This window comes from Rhamphochromis longiceps, linkage group LG7 (assembly GCF_057381845.1).
Source record: "Rhamphochromis longiceps isolate RC_006_pf linkage group LG7, R_longiceps_female_GT1.1, whole genome shotgun sequence".
Taxonomy (NCBI): Eukaryota; Metazoa; Chordata; class Actinopteri; order Cichliformes; family Cichlidae; genus Rhamphochromis; species Rhamphochromis longiceps.
The window spans coordinates 57,654,648-57,681,693 of record NC_140563.1 but is presented as its reverse complement, the minus strand read 5'-3'; the positions used below and the strand labels follow the sequence as shown (position 1 = coordinate 57,681,693).

The 27,046-nt window shown below is 39.1% G+C and overlaps 2 protein-coding genes across 2 annotated transcripts; both read right to left on the bottom strand.

Annotated features, from left to right (window-relative positions):
- Positions 1-239: 239 nt before the first annotated feature.
- tor4aa (torsin family 4, member Aa) lies at positions 240-9,454 on the bottom strand. The gene is made up of 4 exons (XM_085414546.1): positions 9,201-9,454; positions 9,051-9,071; positions 4,364-4,831; positions 240-2,770 (listed from the first exon to the last, which is right to left on the bottom strand). The coding sequence occupies exons 3-4, from the start codon at positions 4,829-4,831 to the stop codon at positions 1,913-1,915; spliced, it is 1,326 nt and encodes a 441-aa protein (XP_085270672.1). The 5' UTR covers positions 9,051-9,071; positions 9,201-9,454; the 3' UTR covers positions 240-1,912.
- Positions 9,455-10,405: 951 nt separating this feature from the next.
- Positions 10,406-26,350, bottom strand: brap (BRCA1 associated protein). Its single transcript, XM_085414545.1, has 13 exons — positions 25,984-26,350; positions 25,646-25,807; positions 23,701-23,902; positions 23,261-23,450; positions 22,751-22,864; positions 21,021-21,169; positions 20,581-20,656; positions 20,330-20,468; positions 19,508-19,617; positions 19,343-19,432; positions 18,585-18,688; positions 17,770-17,909; positions 10,406-12,525 (listed from the first exon to the last, which is right to left on the bottom strand). Exons 1-13 carry the CDS (start codon positions 26,060-26,062, stop codon positions 12,296-12,298), a joined length of 1,785 nt encoding a protein of 594 aa, XP_085270671.1. The 5' UTR covers positions 26,063-26,350; the 3' UTR covers positions 10,406-12,295.
- Between the last annotated feature and the right edge of the window lie 696 nt (positions 26,351-27,046).

The following is a 27,046-nucleotide window of genomic DNA, read 5'->3' as shown; positions in this document are numbered from 1 at the left end:
TTCCTTATAATTTAAAGCAATTATCTTTACATGGGGCTGTTAAGCTAGTTGTTAATCTGTAGCCACCTTATTGCTAAACTGAGCTAGCTAGTTTGTGCCACTAGCTTCATAACAAATGTTATGTGCTATCCTTCGTGCCATGTCTGTTGAGAAGAAAACAGATTTCTTAAAGTATAAAAATATTCTTTTAAAGTTGCACTTGCATCAAGAAGAATAGTGTTGGTGTTTAAAGTGGTGAATTCTGCACATAAAGTTGATATCAATTGGACTGAAAGATACCTTAAACAATATGGTCATTTCCACCCAGGTACTAGCAAGTTCTTGTACTTTGATTTAGTACCTTTACATGATTCACGGTTTACTTGTGCTGGGCTTTGGTGGAGCCCCTCAATTCTTCCACTGTCTGGAACAAGAGGTTTTTAGCTCCTTCCCATTCAAAGTTGTCTTCCCATACCAATTCTAATTAACATCAGAAGCAAGAAGAGCAGGAAAAAAACAGAAAGAGCATTTAGAGCACTACATTGATGTCATTTTATGCAAATACATTTAGTATGATCATCCTCCAATGTAACTGGGTGTGTATTATATATAGGGAATTTATATATAGTATAAGTAAAATAAAAATAATGAAATAATGAAAATAAATAAAATATTAATATATAAAAGAAAATAAGGAAAAATATAATGGGTCCAATTTAACATATATGGTGATGCCCATCTGTGCTGTCTTTGTTTGGATGACCCTACCAGAGACCAGACTTCAAATATGTTGATTGCCTTCAAAGACACTTTGCTACCATGTGCTCTTGCGCTGTCTTGCATTATCTGTCACACATCCTGTGAACATCCTGTAATAGGTATTAGTAACTTTTGCATTATGAACTTCCTCCTTCATAAATGAGTGAATATTAATTTTACACAGCTCCAGTGCATGTTATTAACCTTATCCAGGAGATTTCTCAATACCACAAAAGACCATTAGTAAGGTGTATATCCTTCACTTGTTTTTCTTTATTAGCATTCATGACTAGATAGAGCTGCTTTTATAATGCCCCACATTTAAAAATCAATTAAAAAAATTCACCATGAGTGTAACAGACACTGACTGATACTCAATCTGTAGGCAAGGGACAGCTAGGAATAATGGAATAGGACTCCGGTTCTATTTTGTGGGTTTTCTCTCTGAACTGGGGCCATGATTAAGAGGGACGGCCGGGGGCATTCGTATTGTGCTGCTAGAGGTGAAATTCTTGGACCGGCGCAAGACGGTCCAAGAATTTGGAGCCTGATTTAAAGCACAGTCCAATAACTGAGGGTTTCGACCACAGCCCAGGCCTGATTTATGTATACAGAAGAACAGTCAGTGGGATTTATCCTCCCAGATTCTTTTGTGTCTGCTCCAAATGTCAAGGTGGTCAAACCAGAAACTCTTAGCAGTGTCTGAATGTCTGAACATACCTTTGTGCCAGTTCATTAAGTGTTTGGATTGGTTTAATTAGACAGTTACATTTTACTTACTGGTAGTGCTAGGTGAACTGTCCCTGGAGTTACTGAAATATCCTCTGTGAACCAGCACTGTACTGATGTCTAGGTGTTCTCCTGTTTCTATGCAGCTATTCAGAGGTATTTGGGAGATACAACAACAGGGAACTTAAATCATCTTTTATTTATGTACACTGGGTGAACCCACCCTTCAGGGACTACCTGCCGCATTTTTAGTGTTCACCAAATTTATTCCTTGTTTCCCCCAACAAAGTTTAATATCCCCACCTTTTTGTGTGTGAATTTTTTTTTATTACATTCTTACAAAACCACTCTTAAAAGCGTTGGCTTTGAATCGTGTCATTCAAGTTTCATAATTGTAAATTCAATCCCTTTTCTCCATGTTTAAAAGAATGCAAACAAGAGCATGTCACAGCAGGTTGACTTTAGCCACCACTTGCTTGCAGCCTGTCTGGGAATATTCGTGCCCCCCTACTGCAGGGTAGTATTCAATCTCCCCCGCAAGCCGCTCTATGTTAGCATGATCCGGGTAGAATCCCTCTCGAGTAATTTCGTCCAGGAAGCACTCCATTACGTGACCTTTCTCCAAAAGACTGAGAGGTAAGATATCAGCCTCTGTCCAAAGCGGGTGAAGCTCTTCCAGCATGCTACGTAAAATAGGAGTCAGCTCTTTTACCAGATTGCTATGACGACCTGATGCTGTCATCGCCATGGAAATACTCGAAGAGTTGTGCAGCATATGTTTGGTGATGTGTGCATGACCCAGGTTGCTTAGAAACAGGTAAATAGCATTCAGGTATTCATTGGACTGGTTGGAGGACACGAGCTGCAACAGCGTGTCTAGGATCTCGTGGTGCATGTGCTCTGCCTCGTCGAAGATGAAGAGCGGAATTTTCTCCTCCTCCTCGGCTCGTTCCACCATCTCCGAGATTTGAGCTGAGAGGTCACTGGCACACTGCAGGGCGTTCGCCTCCTGGGGGCAGTGGTGGAGCACATAGTACTGCAGCACAAGCGTGTCACCCACCACGGAGCGGAAATGTCCGGCCAGTAGGCGTCCCAGGTGGCTCTTACCTACCCCGGTCGGGCCGTGCAGGGATACCACCAGAGGCTTGTTGTGGACGTAGGTAGACAGGTAGTCCTTCAGGTGGGACAGCAGGCTCTCCACAGCTCCCTGCTGCCCAAACACTTCCCTCCTCAGTGTCTTCTCTAATCCCTCCAGGTCATATCTAAGAACGTGGTCATCCAGGTTCTCTATGGCGTTGTAGACCTGAAAGAAACAAACCACAGCTATTAAGAATATAGCCGAGTGCAGGGGCATTTCGAGGATTCATTAAAAATGGATGCACTCCTTGGACCAAGAACACTGAAAACAAAGAATTATTTTAGACTCATCTGCAGTCCTTGAACCTTTATATAGACAGTATTACATATAAAGTGAAACTTCAGAAGGTTTTAAAAAGAAGAACAATTGTGTACTTAAATAAATGTAGAATATAATGCTAATAAACTTGTTGAATTTCAATCATTAAACTTCCAGATATGTCAGAATATACAGTTTAAAAAAACATCTTCTTATTGAAAACAAAAGAAAACCCCCAATTTCCTGGTGTGTTACACAGTTTATTGTACTAGATCAATTCATATATTAGCAATTCAAATTTTGCCAAAGGTAAAACACAATCTCACTGCTGTGTTGGGGAAGAAATAACTGACACGTTTACAGACGCATGCGTTATGAAGTGTTACGAAGTGAAAGTAGGGGTGCCTGTTGCTCAGGAGGCAAAGCACATCATCTGCTTAACAGAAGACTATAGTTGTTCTAGATTGATTATCTTGCCCAAGGATACTGAATCCAAAGTTGCTCCTGATGTATTCATCAGTGTGAATCTTTAGATAGGAATGCATGTTTGAATGACAGTTGTTCTACTTTGAGTGTTTAAGCAGAAAAGTTCTGCGTAGCAGCCAGTCTACTGCTAACGTCATGAATCCAATTTAATTAATAGTATACAGAATTATTTAATTTTGAAATTAAACTGTTAATAATAATATTTCTGCACTAAGTAAAGTATTAAATATGCAGGGTGATTAGACAGTGAGGTGTGTGGCTATGTCCTCGAAGGGACCATATTTCTTACAGTTTTTAAACCTCAATTTCACTCCACCAAATATGTGTTTTTTATAGAGTATCCAAATTTCAGCAAGCATACTACTGTATAAATACTACATTCACAGGACTATATGGCGTTCTGTGAAAATGTTCTTTTTGGCATGACTGTATATCTTTAGAAATATATAAATATACTGATATACAGATTATCTCCTTGGAGTTATACGGCAAACAGCTGAGAGTGATTTCCGCCCAGCTTCTCACTTTGGCAAACTAGAACAGGAAATACACTTGGACCAGTTTTAAATATTTACATTTGAAATGGCAAAATAAACCATAAACAAAGCTGCAAGATACACGTGACAATAAAGCAGCTCGGTGACGGCTGGATTAACCAATCTCTGCTGAACAGTGCCTCAAGGTTCCTCAAAGATGAACACACCTTAGACTGATTCATGGCATGTTGTATTTCTCGTCTGAATGAATTAGGACATGACTGAGCAAGTAGAAGGTCTATATTTAATCATACACATGAGCTGAAGATAGCACAATTTTCCCACCCTCCCTATTTATACTGTAGCTGGCGACAAAAGAAGCAGACTAGCAAGAGATGAGTCATAATAATGGAAGCTATTCATTCATTCATTCAATGTTTTTGTAAATCAAATTCTTAATGGCACCAGAAAAAGGTCAGAGGAGCACATTAGAGAAGCATTCCACCACTTGTTGGAAAATGTGTTGTTATTTATTTACCTGGAGAAAGACGATGGCAAAGAGCAGATACAGGCAATATTTGGCTCGGCTGCGGTCCTGCTTTGGTGCAGCCCTTCGTCTCCCTCCTTCAGGAAACAACACCCGTTTCTTCTTCCTCCTCTTCTTCCTCTGTGGGATGCTGGATGATGGAGAGGAGAAAGCAGTGGGGGTGATTCCATCAAAGGTGAAGATTTTGGGGCTGGTTCGTCCTGGGGCGCCTGTGAGGGGACACTGGCCCCCCAGGGCCATCTCTTGACGCCGTTTCTTCATCGCTTGGTACTTCTGTTTGATGCGTATAACGGCGCGCAGAGTGGAGGAGATGTTGGAGAGACTGGGGGCCGGACTGCCTCTCCCATTCTCACTTTTCTCTTCTTCCATCTCCGTGTCTCCCTCAAGCTCTTCATCCATCTCTCCCTCGAATTCTCCCTCTGTTTGAGAGGCAGAGATGCTGCTGTCTCGGTCACTCATCTGCAGAGAGGAAATAAAGGACTTTGAAGAAACTACACCAGTGCATCTTAAAAAGTTCACAGTAGTCCAAAGTCTTCTACTTAGGTCAAAGTAAACTTTGCATTTTGGGATAACTTAGATTCTGGAGGAAGAGTGGAAAAGCACAGATTCAAGGTGTTTGAAGTTTAGTGTGAAGTTTCCACAGTCTGTGATAATCTGAGGAACCATCCATCTGCTGGTGTTGCTGATGCTTGGTCCACTGTGTTTTACCAAGTCCAAATGTAATGCAGCCATCTACCAGAAGATTTGAGAGCACTTTGTGCTGCTGAAAAGCTGTATGGAGTAACCAGTTTTACTTTTCTGACAGGACTCAGCACGTGCCCACGGTACCAAAGCTACTACTAATGTTTTGCTGACCATGACCAGTAAAAACTCTGCAGCAGAGGAGCCCACAACCAAGTGCTGAGTGTATAACGGAACATATTTTTCAGATATTCAACTTTGCTATGTTATAAATCTTTTCTTTGATTGCTTTTTAGCAATGTGTAACTTATGTATAGGATATGTGAACGTTTCAGCTTATTTTCTGTGGTTTGAACAAAAAATAAAAACATGTTACATTTTTATGCACCAGTTCAATATGATAGAATCAGCAATGAGAAATCCAGTTTTGGGGAAAACTCATTTTCCCTAATCTTAATTTTGATTCCAGTCCCTATGACGCAAGACATCAACTTCCTCCAAAGTTTCCTTTAATAGTGGTTTTGAAGGCTTTAGTCTTCTTATTTACCTGAAAAGGGGGTTTCTGTTTTCAGTGTTGCCTTTCTGCTTCCCCAGACTGGCCCAAGAATCAGGGTTAATAATATCTTACTCATCATGGTCACATAGGAACAGGAAACGAAACGGATGATGTAAAAAAAAAAAATAAAAAAATCTATTTTTTTTCACCAGCAAGGTGATTTTTATCAGCCAAAAACTTATATCTGTCAGATATTCTCGCATACGTTAGCATGGTTTGCAGTGTGTCGTGAACAATTTGAGGAAACGGAACAAGCAGAGGACAAAAGAAGAAGTGGCAGGCCTTCAAAACTATCGATTGCAGATGAATGGTATCTGAAAGTCATGTCCTTACGAAATAGGAAAAACTCCAGCAAAGACCTGACACAAGACCTGAGAGATGCATCTGGCCTTTCAGTTGATCCATCTACTGTTCGCTGAAGCCTCATTAGAAATGCTTTCAGTGGAAGGGTGGCTGTCACTTAGAAACTGGAAAACAGGCTGAGATATAATAAAATTACACAAGAACTGGAAACTGGAAATTAATGGCAACACTGACTCTGTAGATATCGTCGGTATGCGTGGAGGTGGAAGAGTGAGTATCTACGGGCATCTATAAAACTTGATGGTGGCTCTGACATATTTTGGGACTACATTTCACCCAGTGTGTTGGGGATCTTGTCACAATTTATGAAATTATAAATGCAGAAAAATACCATCAGATCTTGATCCACTATGCAATACTATCTTGGAAGCATCTGACTGGCAACAGTTTTGTTTTTCAGCTGAATAATGATCTCAGACACACTGCTATTGCATTCAACGTATACCTTGATAGCTGGAATACCATTAGTATTAGTATTAGTCTTGGATTGATCAAGAGCGCAGTCCTAATATTATTAAAGCAGTGCAGGATAATCTTGACAGAAAATGGAACCAAAGCCAGCCAAAACCCAAAGAGCTTTGGAATGTCCTTCAAGAAGGCTGGAGAACCATTCCTAAAGACTACTTAACCTCCCTGGCATCCACATATGTGGACATCACATTTTGGGTTATTTAGACCAAAATACTTTTAAACGAATATCCTCATATGTGGCTCTTATTTTTCTTAAAAATAAAAATAAGGTAAAAAACAAACAAACTGGTAATTCTTTGTTTTTACATTCATCGGGCCCCAATATGCCCAAATATCAAAGAGAAATTAAAAATGCATGCTGTGGAAGAGTTCGGGTCGTAGGAGGTTAAAGTAATTACGAGAAGGCTTGCTTAAGAGAATTCAAGCTGTGTTGAAGCATAAAGGTGGTCAATTAAAATACTGACTTCGACTTTCAAGCTCAATAGAATTGTACAACTTTTTTTCTCCTTATATACTGCATTTCCATGGATGTTTGAAAGTTTCAGTTTGCTTCTATTTCTCATTTTCATAAAGAAATTAAGACTTTTGCATTTATTGGGGAAATATCTGTCTTTAAGCAGCCATGCTCTATTATGTTACCCTGTCAAATAAGAACTGTGTACTGAAAATTTATTGAACAGCAATGCTAAATGTGCACTGTATTAATGTCAGCTTATTTACTAGATGAAATACACATTATTTTCTTCTTTGCTAAGTTAGTGTATTCTAGCTTTATCGTCATTTTCTGTATATCTATGGTTGTTTTGTATCCCTTGGTATAAGTTTTGCATGAGCCATAGATGACAAAATTGATACCAGTATCATATGGGTTTGGAACTTTCCCCCCAAGAGCCAATTAGCATAAACTTAGCATGAAATGACTGGAAACAGGGGGAAGCTAGGCTGCTACATATACAGTACACTTTTAATCTCACCAGTAGAAGCAGCGGATTTTTAGACACAGCAAGATAATCTACTGGCACTCGCTAATCTATTGTAACTTTTGTAAATAACACATAAGTGTTGAAATATTGCCATGTTTTAATTATATATACAGTATATCTTTATTTTTAGTGTTCATGAAAAAGAAAGGACTTTCTAAGCATCCAAATAAGAAGAGCTCAACTTATACACCCAGTCCTCCTTTCTCTTAAAAAAAAAAAAATCTTTGCTCAATTTAAGTAAGATCCTCCCACGCTAACCCCACGCTGATATTAGATACTGAAGTGGTGGACGTCAGAAGACACTAACAATACAGCTGCTCCTATGTTTTGAAGCATACTGGAACTCACAGCTGCATGAAATTTGCACGTGAGGAAATGAATTCTGAGAACAGCAGGGTGGCAAAAATGGCAAGGAAGAGAGACCAAATGTGAGAAATAGCTGCAGATATAACAGTGAAGAAAAACAAAAGAAGGATGACACATGCAGCTTCAGTGGCTGTTAAAAATGTAGCCAGCATTTCCGGTAGGGTTAGAAGATAAAGATCACTGTTCCTTTTGATGTTTAGTATGCTACATTTTTATTGAATTTAATTAATCTATTTAATATTTTAGGCTGATTTTTTTGTATTTTATTCATTTATTTATGGGTTTGTTTTGGGGGTTTTTTCACAGAGCTGTTTTGTTTTTCTTCAAAACCAATATTCAGATTCATTTTGGAAATGTTGTTCCACGAAGAGTGAAGTGAACCCTCTACTAGAACCTTCTATGGCAAACCAAAACGCAAACAAGTGAGTGCAACCTTCACAGGAATCTTAAACTTCATAAGTTCTGCAAACTCGTGCGCTTGAGGTTCTGAAGTAGGCTGTGGTTACAAGCTTGCATTTGTAACCGTTTTTGGTCATCAAAGGCTGTCAGGTTGACCCTCTGATGGTGTACTTGATGTACTCCCTTGGGTATTCTGCACACACAGAAACTGTAGCGCAAAGGCCGTCTGCAGTATTATAGCGCACAGGCTATAGGAAAGGAGGAACTTTAAGTGAGTTACAGAAGAGCTCAAGACAGCAGACAAGTGTCACATATAAATTAACACAATCGCACTACAGGATAGAAAATAACTTCTGCTAAAAGTTTTTGGTGCCAGCATTAATGTCAATGAGAACTGAGCAGAGCACATGAACAATGATTGGAATCTGAGTTGGCTTGTTCATCTTGGCAAAGAGGCAGCGTCATTTCCGGAAAAGTTATAATACCCCTGTGTCCAAGCCTCTTTTACTTCAGCATAAAAGAATTCAGGACAGCACGTGAGGGTAGAAAGACTGTATCTGTGCTCTTTCATATCTTTCTAGTCTTTTCCACCTGAAAGATACGGCATGCCAGAGATTTTATTGCTCATGAAGTTGACTTTACAAAAATATCTCTTTGTAGTGAGCAGTTCTTTCTTGTTTCGTGTGTTTTGGCCGTGGAAAGTTGAGCAAATATACACAAATGAGCCTCACGCAGAAAGTTAGTATCCTTCTAAAACCTTTTTCTTTGTCTTTGTATTTTACATACACAACAGTTGATTCACCAAGCTGCACACTCTGCTTGCAAAGCTGTTAGGCAAAAAAAGGTTTTTTGTACTTACCTTTATACGTGTCTAAAGCATCTAAAAAAAAAAAAAAAAGAATTTTAGTGCAAGACTAATCCATAGCTCAGCACAGCGGTGAGAGCAGAGAAAACGTCCATATAGTCAACAGCTCAACTCAGGAAGAGCCTTTCCCTCTGACTATCTTACCTCTAAATCCTGTTCTCGGCCATATGCTGGCTCCTCCTCTGGCTTCCTCTTTTATTCTCGCATTCTTCTGTCCAGCTGCAGCTCAGGCTTTTTCACAGTTAGCTATCAGCTTTCACACGTGGTTAGAAAACAGCTCAAATGTACCCCAAGTACTTTCATTCCCACGATTAAAATGATATCTTAGGTGACACACATATCTTTTTAACTGCTGGTAATCAAGTCAACAAACAATGCGTTCAGAATTTGTTGACGTGGTTTTGGTTTCTTCTTGGCTATGCCAGTAATGAGAAACGGGAAATGTCAATCATCTCACGAGAACCCACAGACTTTGTTTCTCATTAGCATTTATCACGGTGGACTTATTTGTATATTGGTGCAAAAGATCTCATATACTTGATGTAAGGAAGATTTCAGGAGGCTTGTTTTCCTTAAATTTAGACCACACATTCAAGTCAATTTAATTTTATTTATATAGCGCCAAATCACAACAGCTGCCACAAGGTGTAAGGTAAAGACCCTATAATAACATAGAGAAAACCCCAATAATCGTTGCATTTATTTCCTCTCTATATGATTGTAAATGTTGTTTAGGGAAATATTTGGGGACATTTAGGGCTGCTGGAAACTGTAACCAGCTTGCTCCTGATTTGATTTTTCCTCAAGGATTAATCAATAACTTGAAATGTCTGACCCTTGTAGTTCCACTGGCTGATGAAACATTAGAGGCCATACTTGGGGATATAAATAGAAAAATAAAAGGTGTGGAAAATGTTTGCATGCAGTATCATTTGCCTGTGACTACAGTTGTTACTAAACACAGGCACAGGATTGAAATGTCATCAGGGGGGAGGTATAGAGTGTGACAAATGACAAGTTCCTAAAACTTGTCTTGGAGTGTAGAGAGAAATGCATGCCAATTACCAGGTAGATGGTGTGTCTACGAAGACCAAGCTTTTTAATCTGTCAGCGTGTCTGTGTTTTCCAACTATGTACACAGTTTACTTTCAACAGGCTGCTGGTAATAAACTGTGAATGTAGTAGACTGCAGAAGGATTAGTTAGATCTGACAGTCTGCACTTTAACATCACAGCTGCGTAGTATGTCATTTCAACAAAGATCATTCGTCACTTGACGGCAACCTAGTATGCATCTGTTTCAGCTTAACACACTTTTTACCCCAGAACAAGAAAAACTTCAGAAAATGTTTTATTGAAAGTGGCAGCACAGTTTTAGTGTTAACAACAAAAAACTGAACACTTTCATGGCAATAAAACAAACAACAAAACCCCAGCATGAACGGATGTTTTCAGGAGCATGACTTACCGTATTTTGTTTTTAAATGAAAGCTTCTATGGCTGAAAAAAAAAAAACAGCTCTTTATCTCCTCTCTCAAAGCAGTCGCTACAGGTACATTCCAGCTTTTCTCTTGATGATCACTGTGGAAAAACATCTTTTCATTTAACTTTCGAGAGCGATACTATACTCATGTCTACAAACAACAGTAACCAGCAAGCTTGGTTCCTGTTGGCCGTCACTGGCTATATGCGTGAAATATCTTGTCAGACAATGTCACAGTTAGCATCTCAAATAACTGACAGCAAATCTCATATTTCTGAAATTATTATGTTCCTTTTAGAGGGCTGTAAAGAATCTTTTGCATAGAATGATCTTTTGAGTGGCTGTTTATAAAAAAAAAAAATAAAAAAAAAATCAATGTGTGCTTTCTGCACCAGTTTTTAATTAAGGCCTTAGGGATTCATCTAAAACTTTATTGTGAACATTTTGCAAGGGAAAAAAATCTTAGTATTCAAGGAGGGAGCTGAGTCACTTATTTCATCATCTAGGTTATGACACCATGTTCAGGATTGTAACTGCAAAGGTCACAGTTGCTTCTGGTGTTTTTTCTGGTATGGTATTGTATTTAACACATAACCAGGGTACAACTAATGTACCCTGGTTATTTTAATAATTTCTCTGAAAATCTTAATGTTTATATGGCATAATAATACAGATGCTTATCATAATGTCTTAGAGCCAAAGGTCAATGTCATCAAATGGCACAATATTTGTAATTTAAAATCATCTTTAAATGGAGGAATAATAGAATAGCAGCCAGTAATATTAAGAGTTTTAAAGGGTAAATTAAAAAAATCATATTAGACTTTAGTTTTAGAGTCAATAACTACAGTCTTGGGAATATTATGGGAGAAATTCTGAGAAAGATTTCCAGGAAATTAGCTGGAAAATAAGGGATACTGGGACAATACAGATTGATGGAAGGAGCCACATAGTTTCAATAAATCATTAGCAAACATACACAATCCTTTGAACTACTTCCTGGTAATGCTGTAGAATCCTCTGAGGTACACAAGTTGTACTAGTGGTTGGGAATCACTAACCTAGATGGTGAAAACATGGCAAAACATGCTTCCTGCTCCTCATACAAAAATACTGTGCATTCTGTGAACACTGACTCCTGTCCCAATACAATGCACTGCTGAAAAAGGCATTTTCTCCTCCATGTTCTCTGACGAGTGTTTCTACTTAAAGTGGAGGAACAAAAAGAGAAACAAAAAAAACATTGGAACATAACAGATGAAACAGCCGAGTCCAAAGAAATGAAGGAAAAACTCAGAAAATGTGGACATAAATTTCCTTGATTCTTCTCTCACTTGTAAAAGAACCATCTTTGCATTTTAAGATAATAAAAAGATCACGCAGTGTTTGAAAAGAAGTACTATAATATGGTACTACCTGGGCACAGATGAAATATTTCTGATCAAATAAATATAAATTGTGATCAAAATATATACTTTTAAGTTTTGGAAAGAGAAGAGGACATTTAGATCACACTGATGTTTTGAGTGACTGAGCGATCCTCTCTTATGCTCTTCTTGTAGGAGCTAGGAGTTATGCTAGGAAAATGTGCAGGTAAATATTATCAACATTTACTCCTTCTTCCTGCCTTTACCCTATTAAGAATTACAATAATGCAGATACATATTGAATAAAGGGCTGGGCTCAGTCACAAACATGTCCACAGTGAGAAGCAGCAACACAGTTTCTAGCATGTTCCAGTTGAGTTTAGGCCATGCCTACTTCCTCTTCCTGCCTCGGCCTCTTCTGCCCCTGCCAGAGGAAGGGCCTGCTCCTGCCGAACCCAGAGCGCCGTCAGATGGGCTGGCTGGGATGTTGATCTGTCCCTCTTGAATTTCGCTGCGAGCCTCTGGTGGAAGATGTTCAATCTGCTGCTGGGTCTCCAGATAAAACATCACGTCTCTCAGCTGTTCCTGCAGTTCTGCTATTGTTCCATCTTTACGATCGTCTATAAAAGAAGCCAACGAGGAACAAACAGTGAACAGGTTAAAGTAGAGCTAAACGTGTTCATTCATTCACTCATATTTATCCAGACAGATGATAACAGTTTTAACTAACTAGCATTTATTGAGTAATGATATTATTTAAAGGCCCAAGCAGTGTCAGTTGCAGGAACCCTGTGTTTATACAGATTTGTTATTACTATTACTCCAACACTGTGCCCTTTACTTTTTTCCTGTTCAACAGTCAGTCTGCTTTACAGGTCTTAGATGTATTAAGTTGTGATCTTACACATCTAGTCATTTGCTAAATCCTCAAATGACACAAATAACCAAATGAGTTATGTGTCACTGAGGGACAGACAGCCATTTATACATATACAGTTTGCTGTGAAGCTCTATAAACTTAAACACTGTTGCAAAGTCAGCTGAAGTCCTCTCAAACACTGTTTGAAATTTTTCACCTGACAAACTTATCATTAAAAACATCAAAAGCTACTTTAAAGCATTGTGGGGGTGGAACTGCTGAGGCATTTACACGAGGCTGAACTCGTAAACACAATGTAAAAGAACAAATGCTTTGCTTGAAATGGACTTGAAACATGCTACTGATTACATGCAACCCCCATTGCTGACCTTGTTGCGAACTTCCATAAACATGTAGAATCGTAAGCATTAGAAAAGCTATACAAAAAGTATGGAAATCTACAGAGATTATAATCATAAGGTCTGAAGCTGACAATCTAAATAATTTCTTCCCTAAGAGCTGATGTGAAATACAATGTTCAGTGTTCTATTTCCTGTGCTGATCAGCAGTATACAACGAGGAAACAAGGGGCGTAAAGTCACAGATCTTGGAGGGAAATTCTCAGCCACACACAAAATAGAAGAAATGGGGGAGAAAAAAAAAGTGCAACCCTCCAACAACCACGTCACATTCCACACATCACTGGAGGTCTGCCTTTCAGCTGTTATTATTAGCAAACATTATCGCTGATGTATTAGTGTTGCCATATATCTCAGCTAATTAATCACAACAAATGAAAGCTGAGACTGGCAAAGGTGATTATCATTATATCATGCTGGCACTGTACCGCAGGCGTTCTGAAGACAGACAAGAAATTGTGACACTTGTGAAAGTGTGACTGGGAGAAAGGATACTCCTTCTTAATACCCTGCTTAGCCGACTGCCACCCCAAAACGACTTCTGGTGTTTTCATACAGACAAGCTGGTTGGTATATTATTGATCCCATTCAGCTGTCCTAAGTCAACTCCACAGTCTTGGATTTTACCAGTCTTGGACGTGATACTAATATTTGATTAGAATGCTGTCACACTTATGTCACTGTGGATTAAGTTTTTCCGTTCCTAACCCAGATTACTGATTTCTGCATATCCACCACCTACATATCAGCTGCTAATAAATGAAGCTGCACCACAATTACTCTAAACAAAGAAAAGACTGCTATACCTCTGCCAAGAACAGATCACTGTGTTAACATAATCAGTGGCTGCACTGTTTGCAAAAACCTGAAAGAGCAGTTCAGTTACTAAAGTTTACAGAACATAAGAAGTAGGGGTGCAACGATACTCGTATCGATATTGAACCGTTCGATACAGTGCTTTCGGTTCGGTACGCATATGTATCGAACAATACAAAATTTTAAATTTATTTTATCAACTTTCCTTCTGACGATGCTGTCTGTGTTGAGCGCTCAGTGGATCTGTGCTCGACAGTGCAGCCTAGGCGGAGTAGTCAAACGCAGATTCACTGAGCGCAGGGGAAGCTAGCGAGACAGAAGTTAAGCTCGTTGCAACATGGCAAATTGAACCTCCCCCACCCTCATTCAGATCTGGCGTTTGGAACTATTTTGGTTTTCATGTGACGTATGACCCTGAAGGTAAGCGAGTCATGGACTAAAGTAAAACAGTATGTTGGATGTGCCACGCAATGCTCAATTACATTGGTGGGAACTAGTGCGTTAGCGCAGTTAGCTCGTTAATGTGTTGGCCGTCCAGCCCCATGCACGGGGCGATCCGCGGTAGCTCGTTAACGGAGATTTGCCGTGTTGTGGCGTTAATGTCATTTCAACGAGATTAACGCTGACAGCACTAGTGGGAACACAACGAATATGACTGCACATTTACTCCGACAACATCCTAGTGCAAAGACAAGTGGAAGCAGACAAAAACAACAAGCACGCATGCTACAAACTTTACCCGAGTCATTTAGACAGCCGTTAGCACATGATTCTCCTTATGGGGACCTGATATGTTTAATATGCTGCTGAGAATATAGCCCAGAAGAAGCGTATAGTATAGCTTTTATTTTGGAAAGAGCCATTTCTCTGTAATAAACTCTCTTTTCCAAAGATGAGTGATTTCTCGATCAGAGAGATTTTTTTTATTACTTTGTTGTTTCAGCAACATTAAATTTAAAAACTGTACTTTTGCGTTAAAATATATATTTATAATTTTAATAAATGACAAATTAAAAAGGCATGAACCTTATTGTGTATCGAAAAAATATCGAACCGTGACACCAAAGCATTGAACCGAACCGAACCGTGAATTTTGTGTATCATTGCACCCCTAATAAGAAGATGCCATTTCTGGGTCAGCTCTGAAGAAAAAGAAATCTCATTTAGCTTTCAAAATAATTTAAAACAAAGCAACAGAAACAGCTTGTCTATAAAATGCTGCTTTAGCTCGATTCATATAACACAAAGAGCTTGCAAAGTAAATTCAACATAACATGGTGAACTTGTATGATCAGATCATCATCTGTCAGTACATGTCAGTGAAATATGAGCAGGAGGTAGGGCTGTTCGATATAACGATATATATCGGATGATGATATAAAAACGTCTATCGTTTCATTTTACGCTATCGTTTGTTTCGTGGTGTCGCAAAATAAACTGTTCATGGCAATATTTTTTCATCGTTTTGATGGTCACTGTAGTGGCTATATTAATTTCTTAAAGTTCTCTCTTTCTCTTATATTTAATATAAACACACTACAGACGGACAAGCCCCTGTTTTTATGCGTTGTGGTTAGCAACAACGAGACTTTTCAAAATAAACTGAATCACGTGAAAGAGCAAATTATTTACGGATGAGGATTAAAAAAGAGCCGCCATGTGCTAAAAAATTAACCATAGACTCAAATGTTAGAACAGGCTTTTCCCCGCAGTACACCTATCTATAAATACTCACAAAGAAAACTGCGGCCGTTACAACTTATGTCTAAAAATGTATCGTTTCATGCATCAGTTAAAACACTCAACTCCAGCTACATGACGCGCAGCTGGAAACACTTCCCGCAAGACGAGCTGCCCGAGATTCACAGAATTTACAGAAAATGTTACATTCTTATATCGGGATATCAGATTTTGGTCATATCGCACAGCCTTTTCAGGAGGACTGTGATCACCTCAATTCGAGCCCAGTCAGTTCTAACAGGAAAGAACATGTATGTCTGTGGTTCAGGAGGCAGAGCAGGTTATTAACTATAGCTTTGTGGTTCACCCCCCAGTCAGCAATCCAAAGTATTTCAAAGCATCCCCGGGCAAGAGGCTGAACCTTGAGCTTACCCCCAAATACATCCTTTGGAGTCTGAGTGTCTATGAGTATGCTTAGGTGAATTGAAAAAACAAACAACCAACCAAACCAGCCAGGCAGGCGCACACACACACACACACACACACACACACACACACACACACACACACACACACACACACACACACACACACACACACAAAAATGGGTGTGTGACATTGGGTAAATGAAGCTTGTAGTAAAAAGTGCCTGAAGTAGCAAACTGCTATGCAAGTCCAGTCCATTTAGAATATAACATTCTGTGAAAGAGTCAAAACTGACATTTTTACTATATTTTTTTTTCTACATTAACACACAGCACATGCCCAGGAGGATATTTGTTTAAATAATCTTGATCCTCACAACTGTGTGTGCCAGGAAAAATACAGGTATGGTGAAACTGTAAACCTAAAATTTCCATTCAAACCTCTGACCTGATACTTAACTTGCCTCAGGCAAAACAGTGATGAAAGCCGCCTTGTGTTGAGTCCAGAGCAAATGGTGCTCTGATAGTAATACACTACAAAGTAGGTGTCAGTAAATGCTTTACACTGCAGATTTTAATCATAAGTAAAGAAGATTTTAATAATCTGAAAATATAGACTGAAGCTGGTTTGAAAGCAGAGAGACTGCTTACAAAATTTATGAATCTCCTAAGTGTTTGACTCTGTCCATCTATATTAAAAACACTTCTTTGGTGTATGTGGTTCCTGTCTGCTTGCAGAATGACTGTACTCAGCCGCAGGCTAAGCAATTTGTTAATGATTTGCAAATATTTCTGTGCAAAGAGGAACTAGTTTCTCACTACAGCCCTGAAATAAAAATAACCCATGCTGTTTCATAGTCAAAGGTCCTTTTTTCATTTTGAGTATTTACATATTCTAAGCAACCAGCAGCCAATCATTGGGAACGGTCCTGTTACTCATTCTTCTCCACCAACCCGTTGCTCTAGATTCGCAACTACTTTCATCAGTTTCTGTTTAAAGCAATAGGTGATGCAATAGTGAACTAGCAGGCTTGAAGTTAAAATATCTAAAAGAATCCTTTCTGTACTCTGGCCACCAGTGTTGTACCAATTGCCTTTACCTCATGCATTTGGAGCATATACACACTAAAATTAAAAATATACAAATGAAAACTAACAAGAAGTGTACAAAGAATTCAGGTTCACATTTATTTGTAGCCGGTGCTATTTAATGCCAATTAAAGAAAATCTTGAAAAAGTCTAAATTAAATTCTTCTATCAGCATGTGTAAACATGCTGTGCCAAATTGAACATGCTACACTTCCCTGTTGGTATATGTTACTCTGAACATAGGGTATCACAACGGTTTTAAAAATAAAAAATACAAATCACACATTAATCATGGAAATATTGCACTGCATTGTTCACTCTGAGGCTTCTTTCATTTGTGAATTTGGCAGGCTGACAAAATAATACGTCCAGCACTTGAAGCGTTTTTGTTTTTTCCTCTCAGTTGAAGCATCAACATCCTCAGAAGTTCCATTTTTTGCTGTGCTTCGACAACTTGATATCACCACTGTGATAAAACTGTTTATACCAGCATGCTACAGTTTTCAACCCACTGAGTTAATACAGAGCATCAATATTGAGTACTACTACATGACTTATTGGTCTCTCTTTACATACCGCTTTCTTTTGCTTTGCGTTCCTCCTCTGACAGCTGTACCTGCAGCTGTGCCTGATTGGCTCTCAGACAGCGGTTCATCTCCTGCTCCTCCGTCAGCTCTTGGCTCAGCTTCACCACTCGACTGTTCAACTGAGTGCATCTGAAAGTAGAAATGCAGCAATGCTGCATGTTGTCAGGTTCCATACAAAAACAAGCCCTATAGATTATTTGGTCTAAAGTCTGGGTGTCTGATTGGGTTTAACTAAACTAAGAAGTTGTAATGTAAATAAAGCTTTTAACAGCAGAAACTTTGGCTTGTTATAGCAGGAAAAGCAATGTTACTATCAATTTGAGCCTGCATCATAGAAGTGACACACCCAATACCTGGTTGACCATGCAGCAACAAAGATTTACTGCTCCACTGCACATTTTGCAAGCCACAATGACAACCCTTCAAATAAGGCATTTAATCCTGTTTCCTCTGTAGTTCCAGTTATTTAAAAAAAAAAAAAAAAAAAAAAAAAAGCACAAAAATGGGATCTGAGTAAGTGCTTGTTAGGGCATTTTCAGCTGTCAAACAATCGTTTGCTAAGGAAATGAGGAATTTTCCCACCTCAAGACTACATATTGAGAGCCTTGGTTGAATTGTTTTATGTGCTGTGGGGATATAACTTTATCTCCTCCACTAAATAATTTTTAGAGTTTTAGTTTGCGTTATACACTCAAGTCTATAGTGCAACCACACTGTCCAATTGGTTCATAAAAAAAGAGCACAGATACCAACAACTACTGGGACCACTGAACACACAATATAAAAAAGTAACCGAACACCTACTTTTTCTCTATGCTCTGTTTGTCTTTGCTCATTTCTCCTAACCGTCGCTCTAGGTTATCACAGCGCTCCAATGTCTCCTTAAATTTCGCTTTCATGTTGTTTATCTGAAATATGTACAAAAAGATAGAGGTTAGAAAAAGGCAGCTGGGACAAAGGACCTGTGTTTTGCATTTCCACAAGAGGGCAATAGATAAATCGAGATGGACAGGCACTAGTCAAGAGGACTAAGCCGGGACTGGGGTCCTATACTACTGCACATGTGCTGCTTAGCAAACCAATCCACTCTAAACTGCTAAGAAATGTACATTTTATAAGTGAATAAGTAGCTGTAAGTGATAAGTTATATTAGTGTCTGTGGCGATTGTTCATTGTATTTGGGGCAGCTAGTGAGTCCTTTGCTCTCAACAGTTCTCCCATGAGTAGATATAAGCCAATACTGTTCAAGATGTTGTCAGCAAGAGAACATGATGAAACACAGTCTAACTTACAAGTGTTTACCTTTGTGTTTGCTATGAATTGTTCATTTGTGATTATTAGTTCAGATGTTGTATAAAGTACTTTGAGTGCTCCAGGAGAGTAGAAAAGCGCTAAATAAGAATCAGTCCATTTACCATACCATCCATGTGTATCAGTAAATCGAGTGGAATCTAGAGCTCGACTTCTATGCCTCAGTTTGGTTCTTCTAAACTTTACAGCCTGATATAAGTCAATATTCATTAAGGGATTGCAAAACTTGTGTTGCATTTGTCCACAAGTACCTCTTCAGCTGTCTCCTTCTCCAGATGAACAATCTTATTCTCCCAGTAAATTCTTTGAGACTCGAGCTGACTTGTCAGCAGGTATGAGTACTGCAGACAGAGAGAACTCATTTAGAACATTTTGATGTCGATTGCCGTTACAAAACAACAACAGCAGATGCTCACCTCTAGCTGGAGTGCATCAATTTTCTCTGCCTGGCAGGTGTCTCCCTCACACTCATACTGCACCATCTTCCCGTCAGTCTTACTGGCCACAAGCCGATGTACATAGTTATCTACAATACCAGCAATAGCCTTAGTCAGGTATTATACTTTCCAAAACACATTTCAAAAGACATCAAATAAAATCATTACAGACTATTCTGTCATTTTTACACTTTGCCTTCTTGTTTTTGGCTTCACTGTCTCTCTAGTTACTACAGGGCAGAACTGTTTGCTATCAGGACTTCATAAAAGCTGATAATGAGTCTGGCTCCAACTTATTTAGGTATTCTTCTGCCCCCTATGGGGAGAAAACTGATTATAGCAGCAAATTATTCTGGTAATTTACAGCCACCCTCCTTAAAGAGAAACCATTCTGCTCATTTTCAGCTTCATACTTTTTGTTTTTGGAGTCTACCAACAACTTTGCCTGGTTTGCGGTTCAAAATAATCTTTGTATAACTTTGTATAAAGTGTTTTATCTCTTCTCCCTTAAAACCAGCTTTCTGGTGATAGGTTTGCCCTTGTAAACAGAAGTTTCGAAGATATAGCACATGAGGTTAGACTTCTGTGACTGAGATGGCCATATTAGAGCTATTCTTTCTCTATAACATAGACAGAAAGAACATACATTTAGCAACTGAAAAGCAGTCTGAAGGCCGAGCCCAATATTGAACTCCAGTACAGTATATGAGCATCAACTGCTGTAACAGTATAAGTACAACAGAAAATAAGAAAAAGCAGAACATGCATCATTTTAACAGCAGCATGCACAAAATCCAGTACCTCCTGCGTAGTCCCAGACTCGGTGATTGGTGAGCTGCATAGCGTAGGTATGCTGTGTTTCTTCAAAGTGCTTGTAGGCATGGCGGCTAACGTAGCGACCACATCCAATATGACCGCAGATCAAGCATATCCACAGATTCTATGAAGAAAGATTCAATGAGGGACAAAAAAAAAGAAGGTTAAAAGCAAAAAGCAAGAAGATCAAGTGATTATCTTCTATTACACCACTGTGGGAGAGTGAAACCGCTTACCTCCTGCACTCCACATTCAAAGCATTTGTTCTCTTCAACTGGTTCTGGTGTTTGACAGTACCTACATACAGGACACCTGAAAACAACACACATTCGGCTTTGTCACAAACATGCAGTTGTCTTTTGTAAATCAGGAGAATGCATGTAAAGAGCAGGACAAAAACAACACATGGCACAAAATGACAAAGCCTGGAGAAATATCCAGTGGAGTGAATATCAGGTGAATGCATTTAAACTACATCAGAGAAACTATCACACATGATTGACTTAAAGCTGGCAGATAAGAACAGATCTTTTCACATACTTTGTTAAAGTAAGTCAGAAATAGGTTTTATTGTCTAATATCAAGTGTTTTAAATTGAGTAAGCAAAAATTAGCTAACTACGAAGTTGAAACTGATGTAGTAAATACAGGGGAACTTGTATGTGCATTCAACTCACGAGGCATCTTCCCAGCGCTGGAGACACTGGCTGTGAAAGCTGTGGTTGCACAGAGTGGTGAGGATGCCATTAACAGACTCGTCCATTCTCTCCAGGCACACAGTGCACTTGGGCAACTCAGTCAGCTCCATCACTGGAAGACTGGCTCCCTGAGGAGACGGAGCAGGAAGGAAAGAACGGAAGAAAGGAGGTTGATGATAAGAGACAAGAAATCACTTTAAAAAAATTCTGGGTTTTAATACTGAAACAACAGAGAAGGACTGATTTAAACGGACTTATATTCGTTCTGGCTGCACACAATGTAAAGGGTGTAAACAGCAAACACCAATAGGTGAGATGATATAATGTTATTTTTGTGCCTCTATTCTGAGTGCATGTAAAAAAAAATTGCAAGCGCAAATGTTGCATTTTGAGGAGAAAATGATTTTGAGGGAAGAAAAGTTTAATTTGAGCGAACAAAATTCATTGCTGCATGCAAGAAATGTATTTCAGTGTTTGCCATTATCCATATACACACACAATAACGGCCCCTCTCGCTCAGTTGTTGATATTTGCTCTTGCTCAGATCTCTGCTCTGTGTGCTGACCGACATCTGTGGACCTGCTCTCAGTGTGTCGTTCCCGCTCTCAACATCCCTGCTTCCTGCACGCTCAATTCTTTCTGTAAGCCGTTACAAGTGTGCCACAAAACCAACCAATCACAGACTTGGATACAAAAATTCTGACTGGAGACCAAAAGAGCCAATCAGCTTTCTAGCCACTGCATTCCGAACACACGGTCCAGAATGTAGCTAAATCCATTTTCGGTTAGTATGTTTAATTATTATATTTTAAAATATATAATTTTTATTTATTTATTTATTTTTTTTGCTGGTTTTAATCTAGTTTAAACTAAATCACTCCACTAGATTTAGCTACATTCTGGACCGTGTTTCCGGAATGCAGTGGCTAATGCACAGAGCAGATATGTTGAGAGGAAAAGCGACCCACTGAGAGCAGGTCCACAGATGTCTGTCAGCACACAAAGCAGAGACCTGAGCAAATCCAACAACTGAGCAAGAGGGACTGTTATTGTGTGAGTGTATATGGATAAGAGCAAACACTGAAATACTTTTCTTCACTCAAAATTATTTTCTCCTCAAAATGCAACATTTGCGCTTGCAATTTTTATTTTTAACATGTGCTCAGAATAGAGGCACAAAAATAACACCATAAGATGACAAAAGCACCTTTATTAAAGCAGAATGAGTAATATAAAATGCCAAAAAGGGGTTATATTTAAATGCAGTTCTTAGAAACTGTTGCAGTTTAGAGGAAAAAAAAAATCAGTATAAGTTATGGTCAATGTGATATTAAAACATTTTTGGCACACTGCCTGCTGTAAACCAGCTGTTTCATACCAGACACCACTGACAAAAAAAGTAAGTAATTGTAAAGCAATTCTATCTCCCAAAACACAGGATCTAATTAAAAAACACAAAGCAAACCAAACCAAGTTTTTGTTAATGGACTCTGTTGACTATTTAAAAAAAAAAAAGAAAAAAAAAAAGAGTGACTTGTTTCCACAAATCACCAAACGTTTTTGTTTTTGTTCCCACCAATGCACTTGTAACATTAACTAACGTGTATCTCTAATATTCTCAGATAAATATCCTCTAATAACTTCACAAACACCACCCACCTGCTGCAGACTGAATAATGTGTAAAAGCTAAAAACCAAAAATCACTCACTTCTTCAGACTTGATGACCTCTGCTCGCTCCACATAGACCAGCTGGCACACTGCTTCCTCTATAGAGTTGAACTGGCGGCCATTGCATGCTGTGTAAAAACTGTCTGCGTCTGCCTACAAATAAGAGAGCCGGAAACGTATTGTATTTGGAACAGTTATATACAGTTAATTGTATTAAAGCAGCAGTTAATACTCTGTCATCTCTAAGCATGAAGCTCTCAGAACTCTGAATTGATCAAAATCCCAAGGTCTATTGCCAAAAAACTGCGAGAATAAAATAAAACTGTAAAAATCAATATTACTATAGTTGAGAAACAAAACTAAAACATTTTGCAATATGGCAGCATTTGTTTATGTTACAGAGAGGCTGAAAACCCTGAACTGCCTAAACCTCACATCAAGTACCAACAATTATTACTATTCATTGAATTTTTTGATGCAGGCTTACAAAAACATAAACCAACATCCTTCAAACTTCACTTGCGGAGGGAAAAGTGAAGGAGATGATACCTGTGTGCAGAATTTAATGAGAACCATGTATTGGTTAGGGGTAGAGTCCCGTATGATCTTCATGTGCTCCATGACATCATTAAAAGGAGCCATGAGCTTCATAAGGTCATGGCTGGTCATGGTCGCTGGGACGGTGATGATGCACACCATAGCGCTGCGCCTGACATCTTCAGTCAGTGATGTCATTTTGCTGCAATAAAGAGCAGGGAAAAACAAGAAAACAAGAATTGTGACTAAAACGTCAATGTTAGCTTGAAATGGTGGAAGTGAAATTGTATCATTACATGCAGTTTGAGGTGGACTCTGGAGTTCGATAAAGAAAGCATCAGACTTTTATCAGCTGCAATTTAGCCGACAATGATCTGATAAAAAGTGCCCAAATACAGATCCCTATTGTTCACCTCATCACATCTGTCATAAACACACCAGATGAGACTCACTTGGTCTTGTAGAGGTGCATGATACCGTGAATGATCTCCACTGACGGGTTCCCGCTGAAGAAAGAGATCTGGTCCGGGAGCTGCTTGGAGGGTGAGTCCGGAGCTGTGCCTGTCGTAAACCTATCCTCTGCACCCTCCTGACTGTCTACACCAGTCTTTGCATCCTGAATTTCACTGTTCCGCTCCTCACGTCCACCTGTGTCTGGAAGAGAAATTCAGCAATTTAGATTATATATATTTTTAATGTGTATGAACAGACAAAACCAACTTACTTTCATTCCTGCTTACAAGAATTAAAAAACAGGTAGAATAGACATGCAGGCCTATTCTACGCCTAAATACGCCAAATGTTCTAATTATTTAAAATGGCTTTAAAATTCGTTGCTTCCTCAGCTCACATCTCTCGGAAGGAATGAAGTAAGATGTGAGTAGAGGCGAAAAGAGAAACTGAGGCTCTACAAACTAAGAAATGAGAGGACAAGAAAGAGGATGAATATGTATAAATGGCACATTTTATTTATGGAGGCCAAAGGTGACTTAAATTACTTTGAACATGTCATGGTTGTTGGTGCCAGAAGGACTGGTATGAGTATTTTAGAAACTGATAATCTACTGGGATTTTCCAGCACATCCATCTCCACAGGCTACAATTCAGACAGACTGACCAAAGCCAAACAGTTAGGTGGATGTGAAAAATGTTGTCTGCTCTGATGAGTCTAGTTTTCTTCTGCGAAATCTGGCTGGTAAGGTGAGAATTTCAGGCAAAAAACATGAAAGTATGGATCCTGGCTTGCATCAATGGTTCAGACTGGTGGCAGAATAATACTGTGGGGGACAGTTTCTCGGGACATTTAGAGTCAAGAGCCTCTCAGTATCAACTGATCATCGTTTTAACACCACAGCTGCTGATCTGAGTATTGCTGCTGACTATTTTCAATCCTCTGATGGCTGCTTCCAGCAGGGAGAATGACCTTCACAGACACCACATCTCAATCCAATAAAACAGCGGTCCCCAACCCCGGGGCCACCAGTCCGTGAGTCATTTGGTACTGGGCCGCGAGAGTTGCGGCTCTGCTGTGAAATTTATGGTTTTCAGGGTTTTTATCGTTACCTTGGTTTCCCTGGGTCTTTTCCCGTGTTGTAGTTGTGTGTCTTATTTTGAAAGAAATATTTCTGCATTACCATAGTGACCAAAGAGCATTAAGGGGCAGAGAGGAGGATGTTACTCTCAATGTTGTTGGCGCATTTCAGGAGGACACTGCTAATAAAGTTACACAATTACACAGTGAATCTGCATTTATTATTATATTTATAAAATACCACAGTTTTTGTCTTGGTCGTATCATTTTATTTTGTTGTATTTATCCGCGACACCTTAAAGGCCGGTCCGTAAAAATATTTTCTGACATTAAACCGGTCCGTGGCACAAAAAAGGATGGGGACCGCTGCAATACAATATATTTGGGATGTTGTGGAACGGGAGATATGTGTCACGAATGCGTAGCTAGCAAATCAATAGATTATAGACCAAAAACTGAGTAACATTTCCAGCACCTTGTTAGCCCTGTGCAATGAAGAATTAAGGCATGTCTGGATGCAAAAGGGGCCTGACATAGTAGGTGTAAACCTAACAAAATAGCCAGAAAGTATTGTGTGTTTTATACATGATACACAGTCACCTGATGACCACATATGGAAAAGATAGTGTATTTTACTGGTGTCAGTATTTTACACTTTCATTTTCTTCCCTGTTATTTCTCACCTGCCTGGCTTTTCAGAAATATTATTTACTAACCATACAAACGTTGACATTAATAGTTATTAAGATGCTGAATTAGGTTCAGTGTGATAAAAACACTAAAGTCTTGCACTCAGAGCTGACCTTTTATGCTTTTCATATTTTATGTCATATATAGGTACACTTAAACATCAGGAAAATTCTTACTTGGGCTGGGCTCAAAGGTCTCTATCACCATGTCCCCCATGGCTCTGCTGCCGATGTGCTGGTGCAGCACAGCTGATCTTTCCAGGTCGGTTTTTCCACTCAGACTGTGTTTGGCTAAACCCAGAGCTTTCTCCTGCAGCTCCTCCTCTGACATGCCTTCAACTGCACACGAGAGGAACAGAGTCAGGCATTAGCTATAATGAAGCAATTCGTTAGTTTGAAATTACCTTGTGAAAACAGTAAAACGACTAACAGTGGACAATTGGGTCTTCACGCCTATTGTTGGTTAGCTGTTTAACTTTCAGCAGATATTTGAAAATTAAGAGAATAAAACTCACCAGCGCAGTACTGGAAACCTTGTGGAAAAGGTGACTGGTCGGCTAACTCCAGACGAATAACGACCAGCGACACACTCATGTGTTATAACTGGGGATGCCACTTAACACAGAACAAAACAAGCCGCTGACAGCTGAGCTAAAAGAGCTAGCACGTAGAGCTAGCTGGATGACTGGCAAGATATTCAGTTCGTGTCTAATTACAGTAAGCAGACAAATACAGCAGAAGCAAAGAGCTTTCAGTTTAGCTTCAAAACTTTCATTTTATGCACAGTTTTTTTCTTTCTTTTCCGCGCATAAAAACACAAATCAGATTTGTTTTGAATACTAATACAAGCTAGCTGTGTCGAACCACTTCCCCTTCTTCTTCGTCTTCTTCAGCTTTTTCTTCTTTAATTTGAGTAAGGCAGAGTAGACGCTACAGCGGTGTATTACTGCCCTCTGCTGTTTTTTTTTTAAATTCTTGTTCCCTTTTCCCCTGTGGTGTGACAGAAAAAGATACTAAGAACAGATGGAGGCAGATTATTTTGCTGAGGCGACCCCTAAAGAGAGCAGCCAAAAGAAGAAAAAGATGATGGTGACTACTTTAACAGGAAAAGGTGTTTTTTCTTGTATTGCAAGGCAAAATGTCCCACATTATTTCTCCCTTTGTCGTAGCACATTGACATTTTTATGACTGACTCACTCATGACTGAAGTGCATTCTCATTATAGAGCAGTCTCTTTTATTTCCTTACAAGAAACCTTTGACAAGTAGACACATATGCTGGTCTTCAGATAAAACCTGCCTCAGAACCTCTTTAGAGACTTCTGAATAATATATATGCCCGCCAAAATATGAATATTCAATTTTACCTTGAAATGTTCTTAATATCTTCCACCAACCAAAAGGCCCCCAAAATTTCCATCATCTTCATTTTAAATACTGATAGCTGACATGGAGTTCAAATGCCACGTTCTCTGTCTCCACACTCTCGGATGTTCATCATCATCTTATTTTGGCTGCTCCCTCTAAGGTGTCACCACAGTGGGTTTTCTACCTTCTCTCCAGTTTTGTTCATCATCTT

Excerpts from the sequence above, each read along its gene's own strand:
- tor4aa (XM_085414546.1), bottom strand. The coding sequence starts at position 4,831 with ATGAGTGACCGAGACAGCAGCATCTCTGCCTCTCAAACAGAGGGAGAA. Across the intron at positions 2,771-4,363 it reads TTGCCATCGTCTTTCTCCAG|GTCTACAACGCCATAGAGAA; the intron begins GTAAATAAATAA and ends TGTTTCTTTCAG.
- brap (XM_085414545.1), bottom strand. The coding sequence starts at position 26,062 with ATGAGTGTGTCGCTGGTCGTTATTCGTCTGGAGTTAGCCGACCAGTCA. Across the intron at positions 21,170-22,750 it reads AGGTCATCAAGTCTGAAGAA|GGAGCCAGTCTTCCAGTGAT; the intron begins GTGAGTGATTTT and ends CCGTCTCCTCAG. Across the intron at positions 20,469-20,580 it reads TTGAATGTGGAGTGCAGGAG|AATCTGTGGATATGCTTGAT; the intron begins GTAAGCGGTTTC and ends CTTTCTTCATAG.